At 39.1% G+C, this 19,939-nt stretch overlaps 1 protein-coding gene across 1 annotated transcript in view; it reads right to left on the bottom strand.

Moving 5' to 3' along the window:
- Positions 1 to 19,464, bottom strand: part of LOC136853241 (fatty acid hydroxylase domain-containing protein 2-like) — a 78,438-nt gene extending 58,974 nt beyond the window's left edge. The window contains exons 1-2 of the mRNA XM_067128621.1: positions 19,309 to 19,464; positions 5,961 to 6,120 (exon numbers count right to left, since the gene is read on the bottom strand). Coding sequence (XP_066984722.1) covers positions 5,961 to 6,115 — 155 coding nt within the window. The 5' untranslated portion in view covers positions 6,116 to 6,120; positions 19,309 to 19,464. The remainder of the gene's footprint in view (positions 1 to 5,960; positions 6,121 to 19,308) is intronic.
- Positions 19,465 to 19,939: the final 475 nt, after the last annotated feature.

Below are 19,939 nucleotides of genomic sequence, written 5' to 3'. Positions count from 1 at the left end.
AGCCCATATCAAATCTTGAACCAAAACAGCCAACCTTCAGACGCCTTAAAGTCTGCAGCCCCATGCAGGCCTGTGAGCTTTGTAGCTGCAGACTAACTTAGCACCTTGAACGTGCTTGCTAGCTGCCCTTTGCTGACGAAACCAGATGAAGGTCACCTGTTCAGTGTCCTCATGACACCCTTTAGCCATGACCTTGCGGACCTGACTCCTGGACGTCTTATTCCCATAGTCTGTCGCGTACTTCTTTAGCCTGTCTTTGGCATTCTTGATATCCTGCAAGGTTGACCAAGCAGTGCCATATCCTCCATGATACGTGTCATAGACCAATCTGCCTTAATTCTATGGTAGTCAACACCTTCCTTGCCCTCTTAGGATGAAGTTGGGCCATAAACAGCAAACATATCACAAAATATAGCAGTAACAGCACCTGCGATGGTGCAGGCACTGCAATGAAAGCAACATGTTCCAGGGAAAGCATCGCACACAGCAAGCACTCGCAAACCATTAAAAAAAGTGACTGATCTTACATGACTGGACATAGAGTGAAAAAGTTCTTTGTTACAGAGTACACTGATGCTTTCCAGATACTGTATAGCCAATTAGAAAAAGATATGTTTATGATGCATATGTCTATCAGACATTAAGAAGCAAAAAAATCATGACATGAAATGAAATATGCATTTCCACCAACAACAGGCAAGCTTACAACAAACACGAGTGCTTGCCCACCCATGCACCTCTACTATACTCTATTGAACTGATGACTTATCCCTATCAGCTTGACATTAACAATTCAATTTGTCTAACACTACCTTCCTTTTGCCTGGAATGTACCTGGCTGACAGAACCAACGAGTGGTTTATTGCCCACTGATGTAACTGGACTGTCAAATTGTGAAGAGGGTGAGAGACTAGTCCCCCGTTTGTTTATGTAAGCCACCACTGTGATGTTGTCCGACATCACGACCACGGAATGACCTGCCACCTGATCTTGAAACTCGTGAAGGGCTAAAAAGGCTGCGTTCAGTTCCAGAACGTTGATGTGAAGATGTTTTTCTGTCGGGTTCCAAAATCCTGAAGTCAAAAGATCTTCCATATGAGGCCCCCACCTTCATGGTAAGGTTCCCATCATCCAGCATGCCAAGTCTTGTCTCACCTCCAGAGATAGGGGGACATGGAAGAATGGAGAATCCCTCACCAGGGACCAAAACTCTTTCAACCTCCACTGAAAAGAGCGGAGGTGAAGTCGGCCAAGAGGGACAAGCTTCTCTAAAGATGACAGGTGACCTAGAACGACTTGTCACTGACGTGCAAGCTGTTTCTTTTTAGATAAAAATGACCTCACAACCGTCTTGAACTTTTCTTTTCTCAGATCTGAAGGAAAGACTCTCGAAATGACTGTCTCTATCAACATACCCAGGTAAAGAATCCTTTGGCTGGGGACAATATCTGACTTCTCCATATTTATCACAACCCCCAGGTTGAGACAAAACTGAAGAAGACAGTCTCTGTCTTGGATCAATTTCACTCGAGAACTTGCTAGGACCTGCCAGTCATCAAGATATCTGAGAATGTGAATCTACTGAGAATAAGCCCAAGTTGAAAACAGAGTGAACACCCTTGTGAACAAGCCCTTTGTTGGCCGACTCGGTTGAGCTTCAGACTGTCACTCGATAGGCTGGAGTTCAATTCCCGCAGCCGGCTGATGAAGAGTTAGAGGAATTTATTTCTGGTGATAGAAATTCATTTCTCGCTATAATGTGGTTCGGATTCCACAATAAGCTGTAGGTCCCGTTGCTAAGTAACCAATTGGTTCTTAGCCACGTAAAATAAAGTCTAATCCTTCGGGCCAGCCCTAAGAGAGCTGTTAATCAGCTCAGTGGTCTGGTAAAACTAAGGTATACTTAACTTAACTCTTGTGAACACCTGAGGGACGGTCAAGAGGCCAAAGCATAGAACTTTGATTGATAAACCGTCTCTCCCAGAACGAATCGAAGGAACTTGTGAGATGACTCGTGAATTGGGATCTGGAAGTACGAATCCTTCAGGTCTATTGTTCTGTCTGATGGCAGCTAGAACAGAATGGAGAGTTTCCATCTTGAAATGAGTCTTCCTGATGAAAAGGTTCAGAGTCGATAGATCTATAAATGGTCTCCAGGCACCCGATGCCTTCTCTACCAGGAAAACTCAACTATAGAAACCCATGGAAGGATCCTTTACTACTTCCACAGCTCCCTTCTCCATCACCTCGTTCTGGAGAGCCAGATCCTTTGGCGAGCCTGGAAGGTATGTCCTCTGACAGAGAGAATGGTCTGTGAGAGGAGGACGGAACTCAAAAGGGAGTAGACATCCTACCCAAAGAACATCTACTACCCAGTCTTGTGCTCCTAACCGCTGCCAAGTCACCCAGCAGCTCACCAGGCAAACCCCCCACCGAAGGCAGTGGATGGGGAGGGGTGCCCTCTCTAGCATTTCCCCCCCCTCTAGCTCTGCCTCTGCTTCCCCTTCTGCCTCTAGGAGGCCACGGCTGAAAAAGTTCTTGCTGAGAGTAAGTCTTACAAGCTTTAGGCGATGATTGTTGTTCCCTACAAGGACCCATCTAAGTGTGTGACTTTCTCTGTGAAACCTCTGTCTTGCTCTAGCTATGTTGGGATGAGCAGACCCTGACGATTTAGAGACTGTTTGCAGAACCAGACAGTCATTGTTGTCAACTCTACTCCGATCAATTACAGCTTGAACTTGGTCCTTCGGAAAAAGAGAAGGTGATTCCAATAAAGTCCCCTTCCTTAATTCCTTAATGCTAATATGGACTTATATGGGGACTCATGATTTGGTGGGAGGAATCTGAGTGTAGGTCTCTGAACGACTGGAAGTTCACCCACACCTTTTGTCCCCCTGGGGTAGGAGCCAGGAGGACATAGCCACCAGACCGTGACCACTGTTATGAAAACTGAAGTGTCACGAACCAGTCTACTAGACCGCTCCTGCTGTGACGAAGTTACGGTATGTAAGTGAACACACAGCAAGGTAAAAGAGAGAGAGAGAACCTTCCCCAGTCACAAAAGAGGTGATCTGAGGATGTCGGGGACTAAGGACCAAAATGAAGAATGGGTTTGGTAATTAGCCCGCAACCCCTTCCCCACCTTGTAAGGGAAGGAGGGGACATTACATCTAATGTGTACCTGAAAGGCAACAAAGATTAGGATACTCCAGTCATGAAACTCACCTGCGTCTGACGTCTGGTTCAGCTTGTACGGCCCAAACTCTCCGCCCGAAGGAAGAAGCCGGATGAAGGGGAGGAAGAGAGAGCCAGTCACTCACCTTTCACGGCTAATCGTGCACGTACAAGAGACAAGACACAGCACTGTCCTGTACAGGAGCTGGGTAAGTTACACAACTTGTTGAGCAGCCACCACTGGTCCCAAGGAGAAGGTATCCAAGGACCTATGGATAACGTCCCGTAGGTAAAAAGAGATGAATGTGGTCTGGCGTGACCACACCCCCGCCCTTAGTACCTGCTGAACCAACAGGTTCTTCTTGAATGCCAAAGTAGGCGCAATCCCTCTGATTTCGTGAGCGCATAGACGCAGAGCCCCGGCGTCATCCTCTCCAGCTGCTGCATACGCCTTCTTGATAACCTCATGAAGCCAGAAGGAGATCGTGTTCTTGGACACCTCCTTCTTAGGGATACCAGTGCTAATGAAGAGTCATCGATACTCAGGCCTGAGATGCCAAGTTCTCCTCAGATAGCGCCGTAGCACCTGTACAGGACAGAGCAGCATCTCATCAGGGTCATCATTAACGAAGTCACCCAAGGATGGGACCGTGAAAGACTCAAATCGAGTGTCAGGGACCGCTGGATTCTGTTTCTTCGCTAAGAACTCCGGGACGAACTCAAGCGTCACCGATGCCCAATCCCCTTGATTGTTTAACTGCAAAAGAAAGTCCCCGTAGTCCACTAATCCTCTTCACTGATGCCAGGGCAAGCAAGAAGACGGTCTTAAGAGTAAGATCCCTGTCTGTGGCTTCTCGCAGTGGCTCATATGGGGCACGAGTCAGGCTCCACAAAACAAGAGACACATCCCACTCAGGGGGCCTGAGTTCCCTGGGAGGGCAAGACTGTTCAAATTCAGGTATTCTTTACCAAGTTTCTCACTTCATTTCAGTATAATAAATATGTACTGAATTACTGGTAACTATACAATTTATGCAGCAATACAGGAGCAAAGATGCTTAAAATGGCAGAATAAATAAGCCAAGACATCTGCATCGTTTTTAGGTTTTCTTATGAAAGCCCTTAAAAGTTTGTTTCAGTTTGGCAATTAAGCAATACAGGAGCAAAGATGCTTAAAATGGGGAAATAGCCAAGACATCTGCTTTAAAAGCCCTTAAAAGTTTCAAAATCCTGGAATAAGTCCTCTTGAATAATAAAGCCTACAAAACAAAAACATATTACTTACTATAAATACTGTATTAGTAAGTGACATCTTTTTCACTTATTCCTTAGAAACAACCACTGCAAGACAATCAGGGATAACTGTGCATTCACACAATAAAAAAAATCAGCCAATACAGACATCTGGATAGGCCACAATAGCTGTGACTTCTTTTGGAATGTTTCTCCATATGGGGCTACCAGCAACCATTATACTACAACTAATTACTGGCTCATCAATGACTCAGATGGCAGTTGAAGTTTTTGTAAAACAAGTTTGTAGCTGCACAAAAAAATTTACCTAAATAGTATATGGATATTATATGTTATTATATAAATACAGGTTTGCAATCCCTTATCCAAAATTCTAAAAACCAGATTTTTGTGGAAAGTTGATTATCAGTCATAAGGTATGTTTGACACACCAACATCTGAACTAAGTCACCCTGAGTCACTTGAGTGCAACATAGAAATATTTGTCAGGCAGGCTACCACTCCCACCAAATGTCATTTTGGCTCAGCACCCAGTGAATGGATGACCATTTGCTATTCACTAGTTTTTTCTTGCTTTTTACTGTGATTCTTTGAGCAAATTACTGTGAGAATGCCATAAAAGAACTTCAGGTACCCCTAAGAGTAATGGTGAGGAAAAGATAAGGAAGGATTTATTGTTATCAGTAATAGAAAAAGTGAAGTTGATTCAAACATCTGATTGTGATTGTGCAGTTTCTTACCAAGAACATGGTGTCAGTGCTACCTATGTACAGTATATGATTTAAAGAAATAAAGTCAAGTTACTATATTTTTATAATGAGAGTGATTATCACACTATTTTTACGCTAAAAGTTTATCGGATGAAAGTGTAAACAGCTGGACGGAATTACTGAACGCTATCAATAATGCAACCCAAAGATGACATTTGTGACACTGATGAACACTCTTCTCCAAAACTGATGTAATGTAATGTCATTTATAGTACCACTTTGCATGACAATTCAAGTTTTTAATTACAGTTCTTTTGATGCTGTATATTTTTTTGTTTTACAGAATGTTTTTATTGAAAGTAAAATGTACTGGTGTATTTATGGTCATAATTATTTCCCTATTTAATTTTTAACAAACTGTATATCTATATTCATTTATTTATTTATCCCACTTCGTGTGAGTTTTAAAGTGCATTTTTGTTGGAAATAAAATGTAATAGTATACTCAGTCTTAATTATCCCACTAGTGTACGTATCTAATTTTTAACAATCTTAGTTATCTCAGTATTTCTTTAATCAGTATATTATTCTTTCAATAAACTATAATATTTCTATTCTTTTTTTAATAAGCTTAGTGTGAGTATTTAATGGTTTGCCACAGCAGTAATGTTCGATTATGGGGTGCTGCCCTAGACCCCACAGGAAAAGCGAGCTTCAGTTCTAAAACCTCAATAAATAAAAAAAACTGAAACACAGCTGGCCCAAAATGTTTCAGATGAGGGATTGTGAACCTGTACGTACAGTAGATACCACCAAACTTACTATGTCAAACTGTTCCTAAGTGCAACAAATACAATAGTTGTTGATCCAATAATAAAGAGAGCCTTCTTCAGTGTTGACCACAAATCAGCAGCAGCAGGGGATGGTTTTCTAACTCCCATCTCCTGGTCCCCTTGATATGACTTGACATCCGCCATGACACCTGAAAACAATTAACCGTTTGACAAGACACTAAGATAAATAGCATAATTCAAGTGAAAAATTTTACTCTTGGAAAACAAGCACATTTACAAAATATCATATATTTACAAATAAGCAATAACATTTCTTCAACAGAATAAAAATTAAATGAATATAAACTACTAAGGTCACTAAGTTACACAAATGCAACTAAAGATAATAATTAGCCATGCAAAAGCTCTGAACAGTAACTAATACAGAGGTTTAAATTCTACCTGAAAGTTCCTAAAATTCTGAATTTTTACGATTATCTGCATTTTTTTTTAGATATACAAACCTGAAGATCTTTATGCAGATACCTTCATTGAAGCTGGTCCAGCTGTTGAAACTTAATAACAAAGGTAGATAACTAGCTGCAAAAAAGTGAGGGGGTGAAGGACCAACCTACCCACACAGTATGCAGGGCCACTTTTCTTTGGCGTCAGGGACAAATGATTGGTTGTTTAAAGTTGGGATTATAATAAAGGACTTAGGTCTGCAAATCTGGGAAAATTGCACATTGTCTTGAAAATCTGTGATTTGTTCTTATGAGAACAAAAATCTTCATCTTCTGTGTGGAGACTTACTCCTCAGACAAGAGATATTAACCTGAGATCACGACTGATGTTCATCTTCCACCAAGAAATTTCAGAATAAGATGGTGTTTTTGAATACATGCAGTCCTCACTTATCGGCGGCGTCAGTTAACAGTGTTTCAGAGTTACGACCCCTGGCTAATGACATTAACCGGATTTTCAGGGATGGTAAGCAATTTTCGGCGTCAGTAAGTGGTTATCAGTGTCAGTAAGCAATTTATCAGCATTGGTAAGCAGTTTATTAGCACCAATAAGCGGTTAACAGCACCGATAAGCGGTTTATTGGCGCTTATGACATCATAAATGCCATTTGTTACCATAATTATCAGCGATTTTTGGTTATTCGACTGGGAACGAAACCCCCACCATTAACAAGGGACTGCCTGTACTTCCTTCTTGAGTTTGCCAATGTTTGTCAAATTTAGTACCTCATCTTATCCTCAACTACAGACTTTAAAGGATGGATTGGAAAAAGATTCTTATCTGTTTAGGGTCCCATAGACTATACGACTGGCGGATCAGGTTCCGTTCTAACTCCGGTATCTGAAGTGCCCAGACGTTCAGATCCACTTCAGTCTGCCAAAACCTGGTAGAGTGAAGACGTGTCAGCTCTACTCAGTGATGACCCTATAGACTGCGCTCTTGCAGCTGAAACTGGAAAACCCAGTGAAAAAGCAGAATCTGGATTAAACTATGGTTGAAGACGAGAAATGAATTATCTCACAACTGTTTATTTAATGAATTCAAATTTTACCCTGGTGAATGGACAAGCAGACCGACATGGAATTATTATATATGGTCTCCTCTCGTATAGAAATAAAAAACACACTTGCATGAGACAACCAATATCACTGTACGAGAGGTTGCTGGCCACACTTTGCTTCCACGCCGCTAGTTGTTCCTTAGGGTATACAATCCTAGAGACATGTAAAACAATTATTCAAGTTATGCAACACGAGTTTACAAAGATAAAAAGTACTATGTTACATACACAGCATCTTGCATAGTCTAGTGGTGTAGAGTCTAGTATACAGTAGGTCTATGATCCGTCAAAGCAGAATAGGCTCTTAAACCTGCGTTTCTATAGCCAAGTAAGAGTACAATTTTCAATTTTTTTGTACACAAAATTTTTAATTTAACAAGGAAAATTGAAATATTATTGAAAATATTATCATAAACTTTTATTTTATGTACGGAAAATAACAATGTAATTTAAACAATAGTACTAATGCATACATACACACATATATAATATATATGTGTATGTATGTATTAGTGCTATTGTTTAAATTACATTGTTATTTTCCATAAATAAAATAAAAGTTTATGATTATATTTTCAATATTTCAATTCTCCGTGTTTAAATTAAAAATTGTGTACAAAAAAGTTGAAAATTTTACTCTTAACTGGCTACAGAAACGTAGGTTTAAGGGCCTATTCTGCTTTAGCGGATCATAGACCTACTGTATAACAGAGTCTATACCATTAGACTATACAAAGCGCTGTGTATGTAACATCTATAGTTACTTTTTACCTTTGTAAACTCGTGTTGCATAACTTGAATAATTGTTTTACATGTCTCTGGGATTATATACCCCAAGGAACGACTAGTGACACGGAAACAAAGCGTGGCCAGCAACCTCTCGTACAGTGACATCGATTGTCTCATACAATTGTGTTTTTTATTTCTATAAGAGAGGAGACCATATATAATAATTCCATATTGGTCTGCTTGTCCATCCTCGGGTAATCAAACCAGTCACCATGGTAAAGTTTCAATTTATTAAATAAACATGCGTAAGATCAATAATTTCTCTTCTTCAACTATATATATATATATATATATATATATATATATATATATATATATATATATATATATATATATATATATATACAAACACCCGAAGTTCGACGGGCGATTTGTATATGGGAAGACGATATTCACTTATAACTCACTTGCTGGCGCGTGGGTTAAAATGCGTCCACTGTAGTCCTGAGTTCTTGTCTTCGCTGGTTTGAGCCCACAAGACACGAACTTATTATCGACTAAAAAATTCCTTGGTAACATATATGAAAATATATTATTTCTGGGGAGAGCGAATTGGATATTAAAGGACGTTTGTAGCTTACTGATTGAATATGAATCACGGTGATGTGATAAAAAGTCATATATATATATATATATATATATATATATATATATATATATATATATATATATATATATATATATATATATATATATATATATATATATATATATATATATATATATATATATATATATATATATATATATATATATATATATATATATATATTATATGAGGCTTATGATAAAAGGGATTTTGTGAAGGAAAAATCTATTTCTGGAGAGGGACCGTGTCACCCGTGAAAAAGTCCATTCAGCACTTATTTCTAGGTAATTCCGTTGCTAGATACCAGAAAGCTAATTGAAATGCTGGAGTTACTACCCCCAGAGCGAGCTCCATTAGATGGAGTCGTGTATGGAAAAGGGTGAACTGCAAAACACGGAACCTTATCCTATAGAGATCCCAAAGTCAAAAGTCCCACAGAGAGGTGCCGTTACAAACCCATGCACCACGTTTGAAAATTACAGAAGGATGCAATATATATATATATATATATATATATATATATATATATATATATATATATATATATATATATATATATATATATGAGGCTTATGATAAATTAGTTTGTTTGAAAATTACAGAAGGATGCAAATATATATATATATATATATATATATATATATATATATATATATATATATATATATATATATATATATATATATATATATATATATATATATATGTGTGTGTATATATTATATACATAATATATATATATATATATATATATATATATATATATATATATATATATATATATATATATATATATATATATATATATATATATATATATATATATATATATATATATATTACATCCTTCTCCTGTATTTTTCAAACTAATTTATCATATGCCTCATTCCTGCAATGTTCAATAAACTCCAACAACTGATCTGCTGACATAGCTGCCAAGTTATTCTTTCAGCATCTAGTTGAAACTGAAGTAAATCTTGAGGTTATGCCATAGACATGGAGGCTTCGGGCCACCTGAACTAAAACAGAAGCCATGAACCTGGCAACGGCAGGCTGTGAGCTGGTCGGAGAGGTCGACGGACTCAGCACACTTTTGGTCAGAGGAGAACACCACAGACAGTGAGGTTTACTTCCGGTTCAGACGACCGGATCCGGCGATCGTAACGTCTATGGGGCCCTTTATGAACTGTGGGTTCAGAGTTTTAATCATGGACACAGGAATGAAAGAAAACAAGTGGAATCCACATCCTTCCAAGTGCTGCACTATTTATGAGACTGTGCAGTTTGTCTGCTCTCTCTGACAATAATAAAACACACTAAGAGTGACCCACGCTTGGATGACCACTCGACAGATCAGGCACAACACTGGGAAAGCACATACACTGAGGTTGCCCCAAAAGAAAGTATAAGGCATCTTACAACACAGCATAGGTACATATGCTGATTTTATGAAATCACAGTCAATGAAGCAGAGGAAAGTGGTGAAGATATATGCACATGCTACAGTCTCACTTTGGGAAAGTTCCGTATGGAGGGCACATGCTGTGCACTTACCTTCATGTGTGGATCCCTCTCGAACTGACAAAAGGAGATTGAGCAAAAGGGGCAGGAGGAAGATAAAAAAATTCAATAATGTCAAGGGCAGAGAAATACGCCCCTAGATGACAGCCACAAACACTTCTTGCCATGCCTCTTCCAATGTACTGGAGACCAGCTAGCACACTTCTCCCAGGGTGTATAGGACTGCAGGACCTGCCACTACAATTGAACAAAAACACTGGGGATCCACAAACCCAGGGGACATAAATCAACCATAACCTCACTCACATTGTTGTTCTTGTTCATAAAGCAAACAAAACACACTATATATACAGTAAGGAAATTTCAACTTACAGCAGGCAGAGTGCAGTACACACATCTACCTGTCAAGGTGACCAAAGATAAAGTGCTGGCTAACAGCAAATGAGAGAGGGGACTCTCCCAATCACCCACCAATCTCCAATACACTAAAGTACTGTACTTTGTTACCAAGTTTTAACAACTGTTTCTAGCTCTTGTTGAGGAATACTCCTACAGAAAAGATGATGGTTTGTATTTCCGTAAAAACAAAATGCTTTTATGAATATTTATTCAGCATTTTTAAATGGCTAGGAACATATCCCCATCAAACCTGTTATATTTGAGGTATCAGTTTGACTGTCAAAAATCTTTCTGAAGAATCTAACACGATCATTGAAGAATCTAATACAATCATATAACACCAGTTGACTGTATAACAATTTAGTATCATATTGTAATTATTACATACTGTATTTTGATTGGAAGGAGTTGTTAATGTTTTTTGGGTAAATCTACTTCATTTCAGTCTGCCACATTTTGTTCTTAATTCTTCACTTTTGGTCAGAATACTTTGTGAATTACAGTACACTAGTATGAATAAAATAGGTATTGTGGTTGTAAACTGTATACTGTATTGTGCCTTTATAACTTTACATGAAATACACTTTACATGATATAAAATTTTCAAGATACTGTACAGTATTTTGCATTTTTGGTATGTGTACAAACCAGAGCCTCAGTGTGAGATGTAGAGGCTTGATAACAAGGCAGTCAATTTGTTGTAGGTGGGTGAGAGGGGGGGAATCTCCCACTAACCTGCTGTAAACCACCATTTTTTCCTTCAGTGTCAGGAAAAATGTGGAGTGGCTGAGGTAGGATTATGATGAGAAGGTCTGATTTGTATACCTAAGAAAAATGTGACTTAATAGAATTTTTTATCTGTTCCTGTGGAAATAAAAACAATCACCTTTTCTGTATACGATAGTCTCTCATCTGACTGGCAAGTTGAATTTGTACCAGAAATGCTATTTTCCAAGTTGAATTTCTACCAGAAATGCCATTTTCTTAACTCATGATAATGAACATGGACCAGTGACTCCTTTAACCTTCTACACAATCTGGCATAGAGATGCAAGATTGGTAGGGCCATGAGCCAGAGTGAGATGTGTCTGTTATCACTGTAAAAAAACTTTGGAGAACAAGTGCTCCCTAAATAAGTCGTAGCACAAGTTGGAAGGGAGCTAGTATCTAGGTCAATCATAGATTGATGAGTTCAGGCAATAGCTTTATCATCAACATCATGTCAACCCTTACAGGCTGGGCTAAATTTACATTTAGAAAAACCCTAGACAGGTCAAACTTTAAGATCAGCCAATAAAAAAAAAAATACACATCAGTGGATAGAGGAAGATATGCAAATGCACATGGTATAATAACAAATATCCTAAATAATTTTCCTTACCATCCACAGGAAGTTGAAATCACAATTTTTTAAAGTATATTGTATTTTTCCTAACTATACAAACCTGAAGTCTTTTACATTAGGAATTACTTTCAGCGAAGCTGGAAATGGCTGTTGAACTTTCGAACAAGGTGGTTAGGCAGTTAACTACCATCCAGGAGGAGGAAGTCCCGCCTGCCCGGATGTAAACATTCCAATTTGCCTTTCAGCCCAGGTGTCAGACTGAGGGGTGGCATGAGGTGGGAATGAAAATGTAATGTAAAGGACCTCAGGTTTGTATAGTTAGGAAAACTACAACTTACTTTAAAAAACTGTGATTTGTTCCGACACATATACAAACCGTCGGTCCTTTACATTAGGAAGATTCACTGGTTGGAGGGAGGAATCTGAGTGAGTCTCCACGAACTGACTGGAGTTTGCTACACCTTGTGTTCCCTTCCTGGTCGACAGAGAGAGGAAGGGAAAACTGCCTCTGACAAAATGATCGAGTTGTAAAAAACGTGAGACCAACTGTCAGATTTCTGGGTCCCTTTGCACGAATGTGGAAAATGACATTTTTATAATAAAGTTTTTATATATACTTACCAGATAATTACATAGCTATTGTTTCTACTTTACGCGGCAGCTCTAAATTTAAAATTCACGGTAGCGCTCATTTGTTTAAGGTGTAGTTATAATGCCCCGCCACTTTTGGGGAAGAATAGGAACAACACAGCTAAAGAACTCTGTTTATGCTCTATGTCCATGAGAGGGGAGGAGGGAAGCCTCTGATCATGTAATTATTTGGTAAGTATATTTAAAACTTTATTTTATTATAAAAATGTCATTTTTATATACATAACTTAGCAAATAATTACATAGCTGAATCCCACACTGACAGGAGGTGGGATACATGGACAAAACTACTCAAAAACACTCAGGGATGGAGATGAATTTGAAATATGAAATTTAGCTAGCATCATGAAATGCTTGTTGTAACCTTATCTGGTGAGGGAGCAGCGGCAGGTGGGTACTGCCTCTGGTCGGAGCTCTTCTCAACCTGTAGTGGCATGGCAGTAGAGCCAAGAGTCGCCTCTACTTCAGTGGGTATTTTGCAAAGTAGAAGTTAATTGCAGGTTGCCAAAGCTAACAATCCAAACAAGACACATTGAAATGTGTGTGTGCCCTTGCCCTGGGCACAGTACAAAATATAACAAGAATTTTCAAACCTACACCACAAACTGTTAAAAATCAAACCAACTGATGGTACTCATGACACAGTACCAATCAGGCTTCCTAAGAAAACACCAATCCTCATTCAAGGAGAGTAGATAGAGGAAAAAATAAGAAATTCCTCCTATCCCTCTTCACCCAACAGGCCTAGAATACTGCAATTTTCATAAATTGTTTCAACATCACGCACTGATTTGCACCTCCAATACGTGGATTGCAGGAGGGAAGACAGCGATAGATTGTGCTTGAAAGCCAAAGAAGTCATTACTGCTCTAATTTCATGTGCTTTGACCTTGTATAAAGGAAAAACATCCTCTTCAATCTTGGAGTGTGATTCAGAAATCACAGTTCTTAAAGAGAATGTTAAGACATTCTGGGATAATGGCCAACTGGGGTTTTTAACTGAACATCATAGATTCGGAGAAGGGCCTCTAACTTCTTTGGTTCTTTGTAAATACTCGCGAAGAGAATGAACTAGACAAGAGCAGTCACTCTTGATCTGCTTGACCTAGATTGTTAGCCAGGCTCTTGACTGCAAAGAAGTGTGGCCAAGGAACAAGAGGGGTCTTCGTTCTTTGCCATAAAACCTAAGGTCAAGGAGCAGATAGCGTCAGCTTGCATGAAGCCTACTCTCTTATCAAAGGCATGTAGCTTGCTAACCCTCTTCGCTGCTGCTATGGCCATAAGAAAAAGTGTCTTTCTTGCTGTGGGTGTTGAACTTCCTCAACACTTCTCTTACCATGCTGAAGGGAGGAAAGGTGAAGATGTCGAGACCTGACCAATCTTGCAACATGGCATTGGTCGCCCACGCTTGTGGATCTGGAGCCAGGGAACAGTACAAAGGGAGACGGTGGTTTCTTGATGTTGCAAACAGGTATACCATTGGCTTTCCCCACCGTTTCCATAGGTCAGTGCACACCTGTGGATTGAGTATCCACTCCATCGGTAGAACCTGTTTGCCATGACTTAGTTCATCCGCAAGAACATTCAATTTGCCCTGGGCGAAGCAGGTCAGAATAATGGTTCTGTTATTCTGTGCCCATAGAAGACAGTCTTTGGCAGCTTCATACAGCAAAAATGAGTGGGTTCCTCCTTGTTTCTTTATATAGGCCAGTCAGTACGGTCATGCTGTCTGAATGTACTGCAACTGTTTTCCCGAAGGTCTCTATCACAAAAAATTGAAGGGCCAGGTGTATCACCGTCAATTCTTTCACATTTATGTGCAAATCTCTTTCGGTTGGGGACCATAAACCTGATACTTCCAAGCTGTTGAGAAGGGAGATCCGACGCGTCGGAGTACAACATTAGGTTGGGGTTTGCAGGAGACAGTGACATCCCTGTCGCGAATCTGTCCTCCACCAGCCACCACCGGAGGTCCTCCTTGATTTCGGGGGTGATTTTGAAGATCAACACATCTGGAAATACCTTTCTCCGCCAGCTGGCTTTGAGATAGAACTGAAAGGGTCTGATGTGTAGTCTTCCCAGAGGTACAAACTTCTCAACTGGCAACAGAGTATCTTGGCACCTAATCACAGTAGGTACTACCTTACTCCCTTACTCTCACTCTCAGTCAATGTTTAACTTAATTTTCTTCTTGTAACTTAATCATTTATAAACTCATTTTACGCCTTGTAACAACTCACCATTTACCTGGCATCACACTTTTGCTTCGCATCACACTCTGCCCAATGCAGAGTGCCAGCCTCCAGATCTCCTGGTCCCACGAGTCTTTGACTTTCCTTACATGCAATTACTTGCATGGCAAATTTAATTTGTATGTAACAGAGCCACTAGGTCCTTACAACACTAGTGCCACACCTGGCACAGTGCCACCACCATACCTAAGTACTGTGGCATCACCTAACCCAAGACCACAAGCACTACCTTACATCGCCTCATCCAGGCAACCAACTGCATGAATTTATATAACGAAAATAATCTTATATTTAAGTGCATGACAAACTGCTTCATTTTAAACCATAATTACTAACATAACTTACTCCCAGCAGCAAACTGGTTCTGTGCAAACATAACTATTGCCACCAGTGCAATAAAACTTGCATTTATCCAAAATGCAGGAATCGTAATTTTAAGTTCATTAAAGCAACCAAGGGCTAGCAGAGGAGAAGTAATCGTTAAAAATCAACTTGTCTTGCCTGCAGACATTCCCACCCAATTAAGAGTGTGATATGTCTATTTGTTGGGGGAGCTGCTAAGAGAGTTAACACTCTCAAGGTAACTCATCTTTCGAGAAGCAAGTAAAACTTCCCAATGAACAAACTTAATACCCTTCTGTTAATTAAGTTTGCTGGCCACGACACTTTGATGGTCCTTCGTGGAAAATTGCCCTTTCAAAATCATTCTGATTTCTCTTGTTGCTTTTAATTTTCTCTTGAGCTCCGTGACTGCAATAAGCCTCTTATTCCAGATACTGACCTAAACTCGGAGAATATGCCAGGCCACCTGAATGACCCCACACAAAAGGAAGGGGGAAGAGGGCTACTAAGCATAGAGGACTGCGTCAACGTCGAGAGCAGAGCACTGGGGCATTATCTGAAAACCAGTGAAGACAAGTGGACAAGAAGTGCAAGGGAAGAAGGAGTGATAAAAGTAGATGAAGACCCAGAAATATACACAGACAGGAGAATGAAAAACAGAACAGGGGAATGGCACAACAAACCAATGCATGGACAGTACATGAGACAGACTAAAGAACTGGCCAGTGATGAAACATGGCAATGGCTACAGAGTGGAGAACTCAAGAAGGAAACAGAAGGAATGCTAAGAGCAGCACAAGATCAGGCCCTAAGAACCAGGTATGTCCAAAGAACAGTAGATAGAAATAACATCTCACCCATATGCAGGAAGTGCAATATGAAAGACGAGACCATAAACCACATACTAAGTGAATGTTTGGCACTTCCACAGAACCGGAAAAAAGAGGCATGATTCAGTAGCAAAAGCCCTCCATTGGAACCTGTGCAAGAAACACCAGCTAGCTTGCAGTAATAAGTGGTATGAACATTAACCTGAGGGAGTGATAGAAAACGATCAGGAAAAGATCCTCTGGGACTATGGTATCAAAACAGGTAGGGTAATACGTGCCAATACACCAGATGTGACGTTGATCGACAAAATCAAGAGGAAAGTATCACTTACTGATGTCACAAGACCATGGGACACCAGAGTAGATGAGAAAGAAAGAGAAAAAATTGATAAGTATCATGACCTGAAAATAGAAATAAGAAGGATATGGGATATGCCCATGGAAATTGTACTCATAATCATAGGAACACTAGGCATGATCCCAGGACTCATGCAGATGAATGTACTACTAGAAACAGTTCACATAGTGAGAAAAGTGATGGACTCCTAAGGAGGCACAAAGCAACACAGAACCCCACACTGTAAAAACCACCCAGTCAAATAGGATGACTGTGATACACCAAAAAAAAAAAAATAATAATAATAATAAATAAATAAAAAGTAAATAAAAAATAATAAGTAATAATAAAAAACTCTTTGATATAAATTGACATCTGTAAACACTAGCAAAAAAACTGAATACAACATTTTGACATCTGGCAGTACTGGAGTGATGTCTGGTAAGTTTTGGGAGACGGTTAAACTCTTTTATCTCACACGTAACGTAATACCCAACCGATGAAAACTTTAACAAAACCTAGTCTACATAGTCATAATCCTAATGTTTTATATCCAATAACTGGCATAAATAACAATAAAATATAAACAAGCAGAAAAGAAATTTATCAAAGTTTTCCTAAAAATGACAAACATTAAATTAATTTGTATTTTTCATAGATAACAAACCTGCGGTCTTAACATTAGAATAAATCTTCTGGCGTCAGCTGGAAACCAGTAAAAATAACAAGAATTGTTTATGCAAGGAATTGGTGGTAAGAACAATTAAATACACTCCCATTTTCAGCCAACTTCACCTCAGCACTGAGACTTTTAATTTTCTCTTTCATTTTGAACATACTACAAAAAACCAATTACCCCCAAAATGACACCAAAGTAAGCATAAATTTAACAACCAGCAATGGGCAACAAGTCAGAACCAAGTGTTTTTGCTACAGACATGCTTTGGTACCCCATTAATCTCAAAAAGGTAATCTTAATATTAGTAATAAAGTGATATTATTCCATGACTATCGGAATCTGAAATTACACAAAACTATCACCACCTAGCAGATAACAAATCACTGTTTTATTGGTGGATGGTAAATGCCATTACTACAAACAGACAATGTGTTGAACACATGATGAATCCTCCGTAATAATTTACTGACATTAACAAAAGTGAAAACTTGTACATCCTACCACATTTCTGTGCAGAAGAAAACTGCTTTAGTTTCAACCAGGCCACTCAAAAAACTGCATGTATTTATACGCCTAGCCTAGGTTTACATCTAAAAAACAAGCTAAACACATATAATCAAAAACATTAGGCCTAACTGAGGGGAAGACAGGTTATTCAAGGACCCTTTAAACTTTGGAAAATAAATATTTGAGTAAACCTGCTGATTACTGACATGCCCCTCTAGTTCAGTAACTACTAGTTTATATACGAAAAGGGCACCGTGTTTAGTACCAGCCCCTTAGGGATGAACATAGAATCATAAAAGATAGCAAATATCATAGACAAAGGACATAAATGTACACAAAAACATAAACAAAAGGCAGTAAATATTCTGGAAGATAACTGGCCTTGGCAGAAGTCTGAAGTTTTACCAACTGTTGTTGGGGTTAAACTGTAGAACAGCTCCACAAAAACTATTACCTTGGAAATTAATCTTTCCTATACTTTTAGTGTTGCTGATGAAGGTGGTGGTGTTGTTTATTGTCCATCAATTATTATTAAGCTCACATCTACCCAACAAGGTTGGGGACCCTTTGGGAACATGGGGTTTTAGGTGGGGAAATTGTTGGGAGAAAGACTGGACTGTCATGTTGTTGTTATGGAATGGTTCCGTGCATGCTCAAGTCACTAGGGAGCCATATGTTCAAGAAGGGATTGGCTAAGGAAACCTATTATAAAAGAAACTATACTAACCTAACATACCCTATCCTAACCTAACCTAGTAGGCCGTGATAGTCGCCCAGAACCCCCAGTGAAGGAAACTCCACTTTTTTACCAAATATTCCCTTATAACACTGGTTAATTACTGTTGACCCCCAAAATATAATGGTAAATTCTTGAAAAGCAATCAAAATACTATAGAAAAAGCCAATTTCCAAGATAATACCCTATGCAGAGCTGTTCTATAGTTCTACCAGGCCTGGCAGATGGGGTACACGAGGCCTGAGATGAAGGCCTCTGTAAATGGAGAAAGACGACGAAGACAGACACAAAACAACCCAACTTAGCCTAACCCAACCCTGGATGCCCCACCAGCATCCAACCTCGATATCCATTTAACCTAACCTGTAATTACATTGAGTTTACTTATACTTGGCATTTCTACTACGGTAGTGCCGGCTCTGGTTTTGCATATGCTATGCTAATGGAGAAGCTGCTGGACCTAAGGGGCACAAAATCTTTAGACCAGTTTAGCCCAATTAGGTTATGGGGTCTCCATTTGTGACCAGTTTTTGAAAGATGCTTCCCGTTTACAAATTAATCACATGGTAAAGTAACGACAGACCGCTTTAAATCTCCGCCCAGACAGCGATCAGGGTCAATTCCTGACCCTGCAACAGCAGAGGCTGAGAATTTAACCTAATACGCAACAGATTTTGTCGAACCTGGGACAGTGTACCTAACCCTTTCACTTAAAATTATAAACGTACTTTACTCTGTTCACTTTTCAATCCATGGCCATTTGAAGTGCTACGATAATGCCACGAAATGACATTCATCTACATGGACAACAGAGGTCAACTAATACTTTAATTACCTTCAAGGCAGCAGATCAATCACGGTGACAACAAATAATGTTAGGTGGATCCTCGAATCCTCGTACGCGCTCAGCTGATCCTAGGGAAATTTGCAGGGTGTTTTAGGGGACAGATTCGGCCATCACCACTAAATTTCATAGTCTCTCGTACATGATTTAAAACGTTTGGTGCAATTGTGTCTAAATATCCGGAAAAAAAATTTACAATAAATAGGAAGCTATCTGATAATCTCCGTAAAAATTCACTGTAAATATAACGATGATAGACAATAATTACCATTCTATCAATCTTTGTCCCATTTAATTCATGGATCAGGTAATCTTATAAATATGAGTAAAATAAAATAACAAGCTCTTAGCATTTTAGCAGTTCTAAAACTGACAAATAGATTAGTTTGTTTACAAATGTTTTAGGGAGCAAAATCTGTTTTCTCCCTAGCAAAGGTGCGTACTTTGCGGCAGTGGCTATGAACAACCTAAGTAACGGAAACGAGACTATAGGAACCCAATTACGTAAAATTTGTGTGTTGGCATTTAGTCTACTCTTTGCATGGAAATGTTTACACTCGGCTTATTGCAAAATTTATGCAAGTGATGCTTTGCCTGCCGAAGACTAAGGTTTATTTAAACA

This window comes from Macrobrachium rosenbergii, chromosome 3 (assembly GCF_040412425.1).
Source record: "Macrobrachium rosenbergii isolate ZJJX-2024 chromosome 3, ASM4041242v1, whole genome shotgun sequence".
NCBI classification, from domain to species: Eukaryota; Metazoa; Arthropoda; class Malacostraca; order Decapoda; family Palaemonidae; genus Macrobrachium; species Macrobrachium rosenbergii.
The sequence above is the reverse complement of the archived record's forward strand: the minus strand, read 5'-3'. Positions and strand labels throughout refer to the sequence as shown.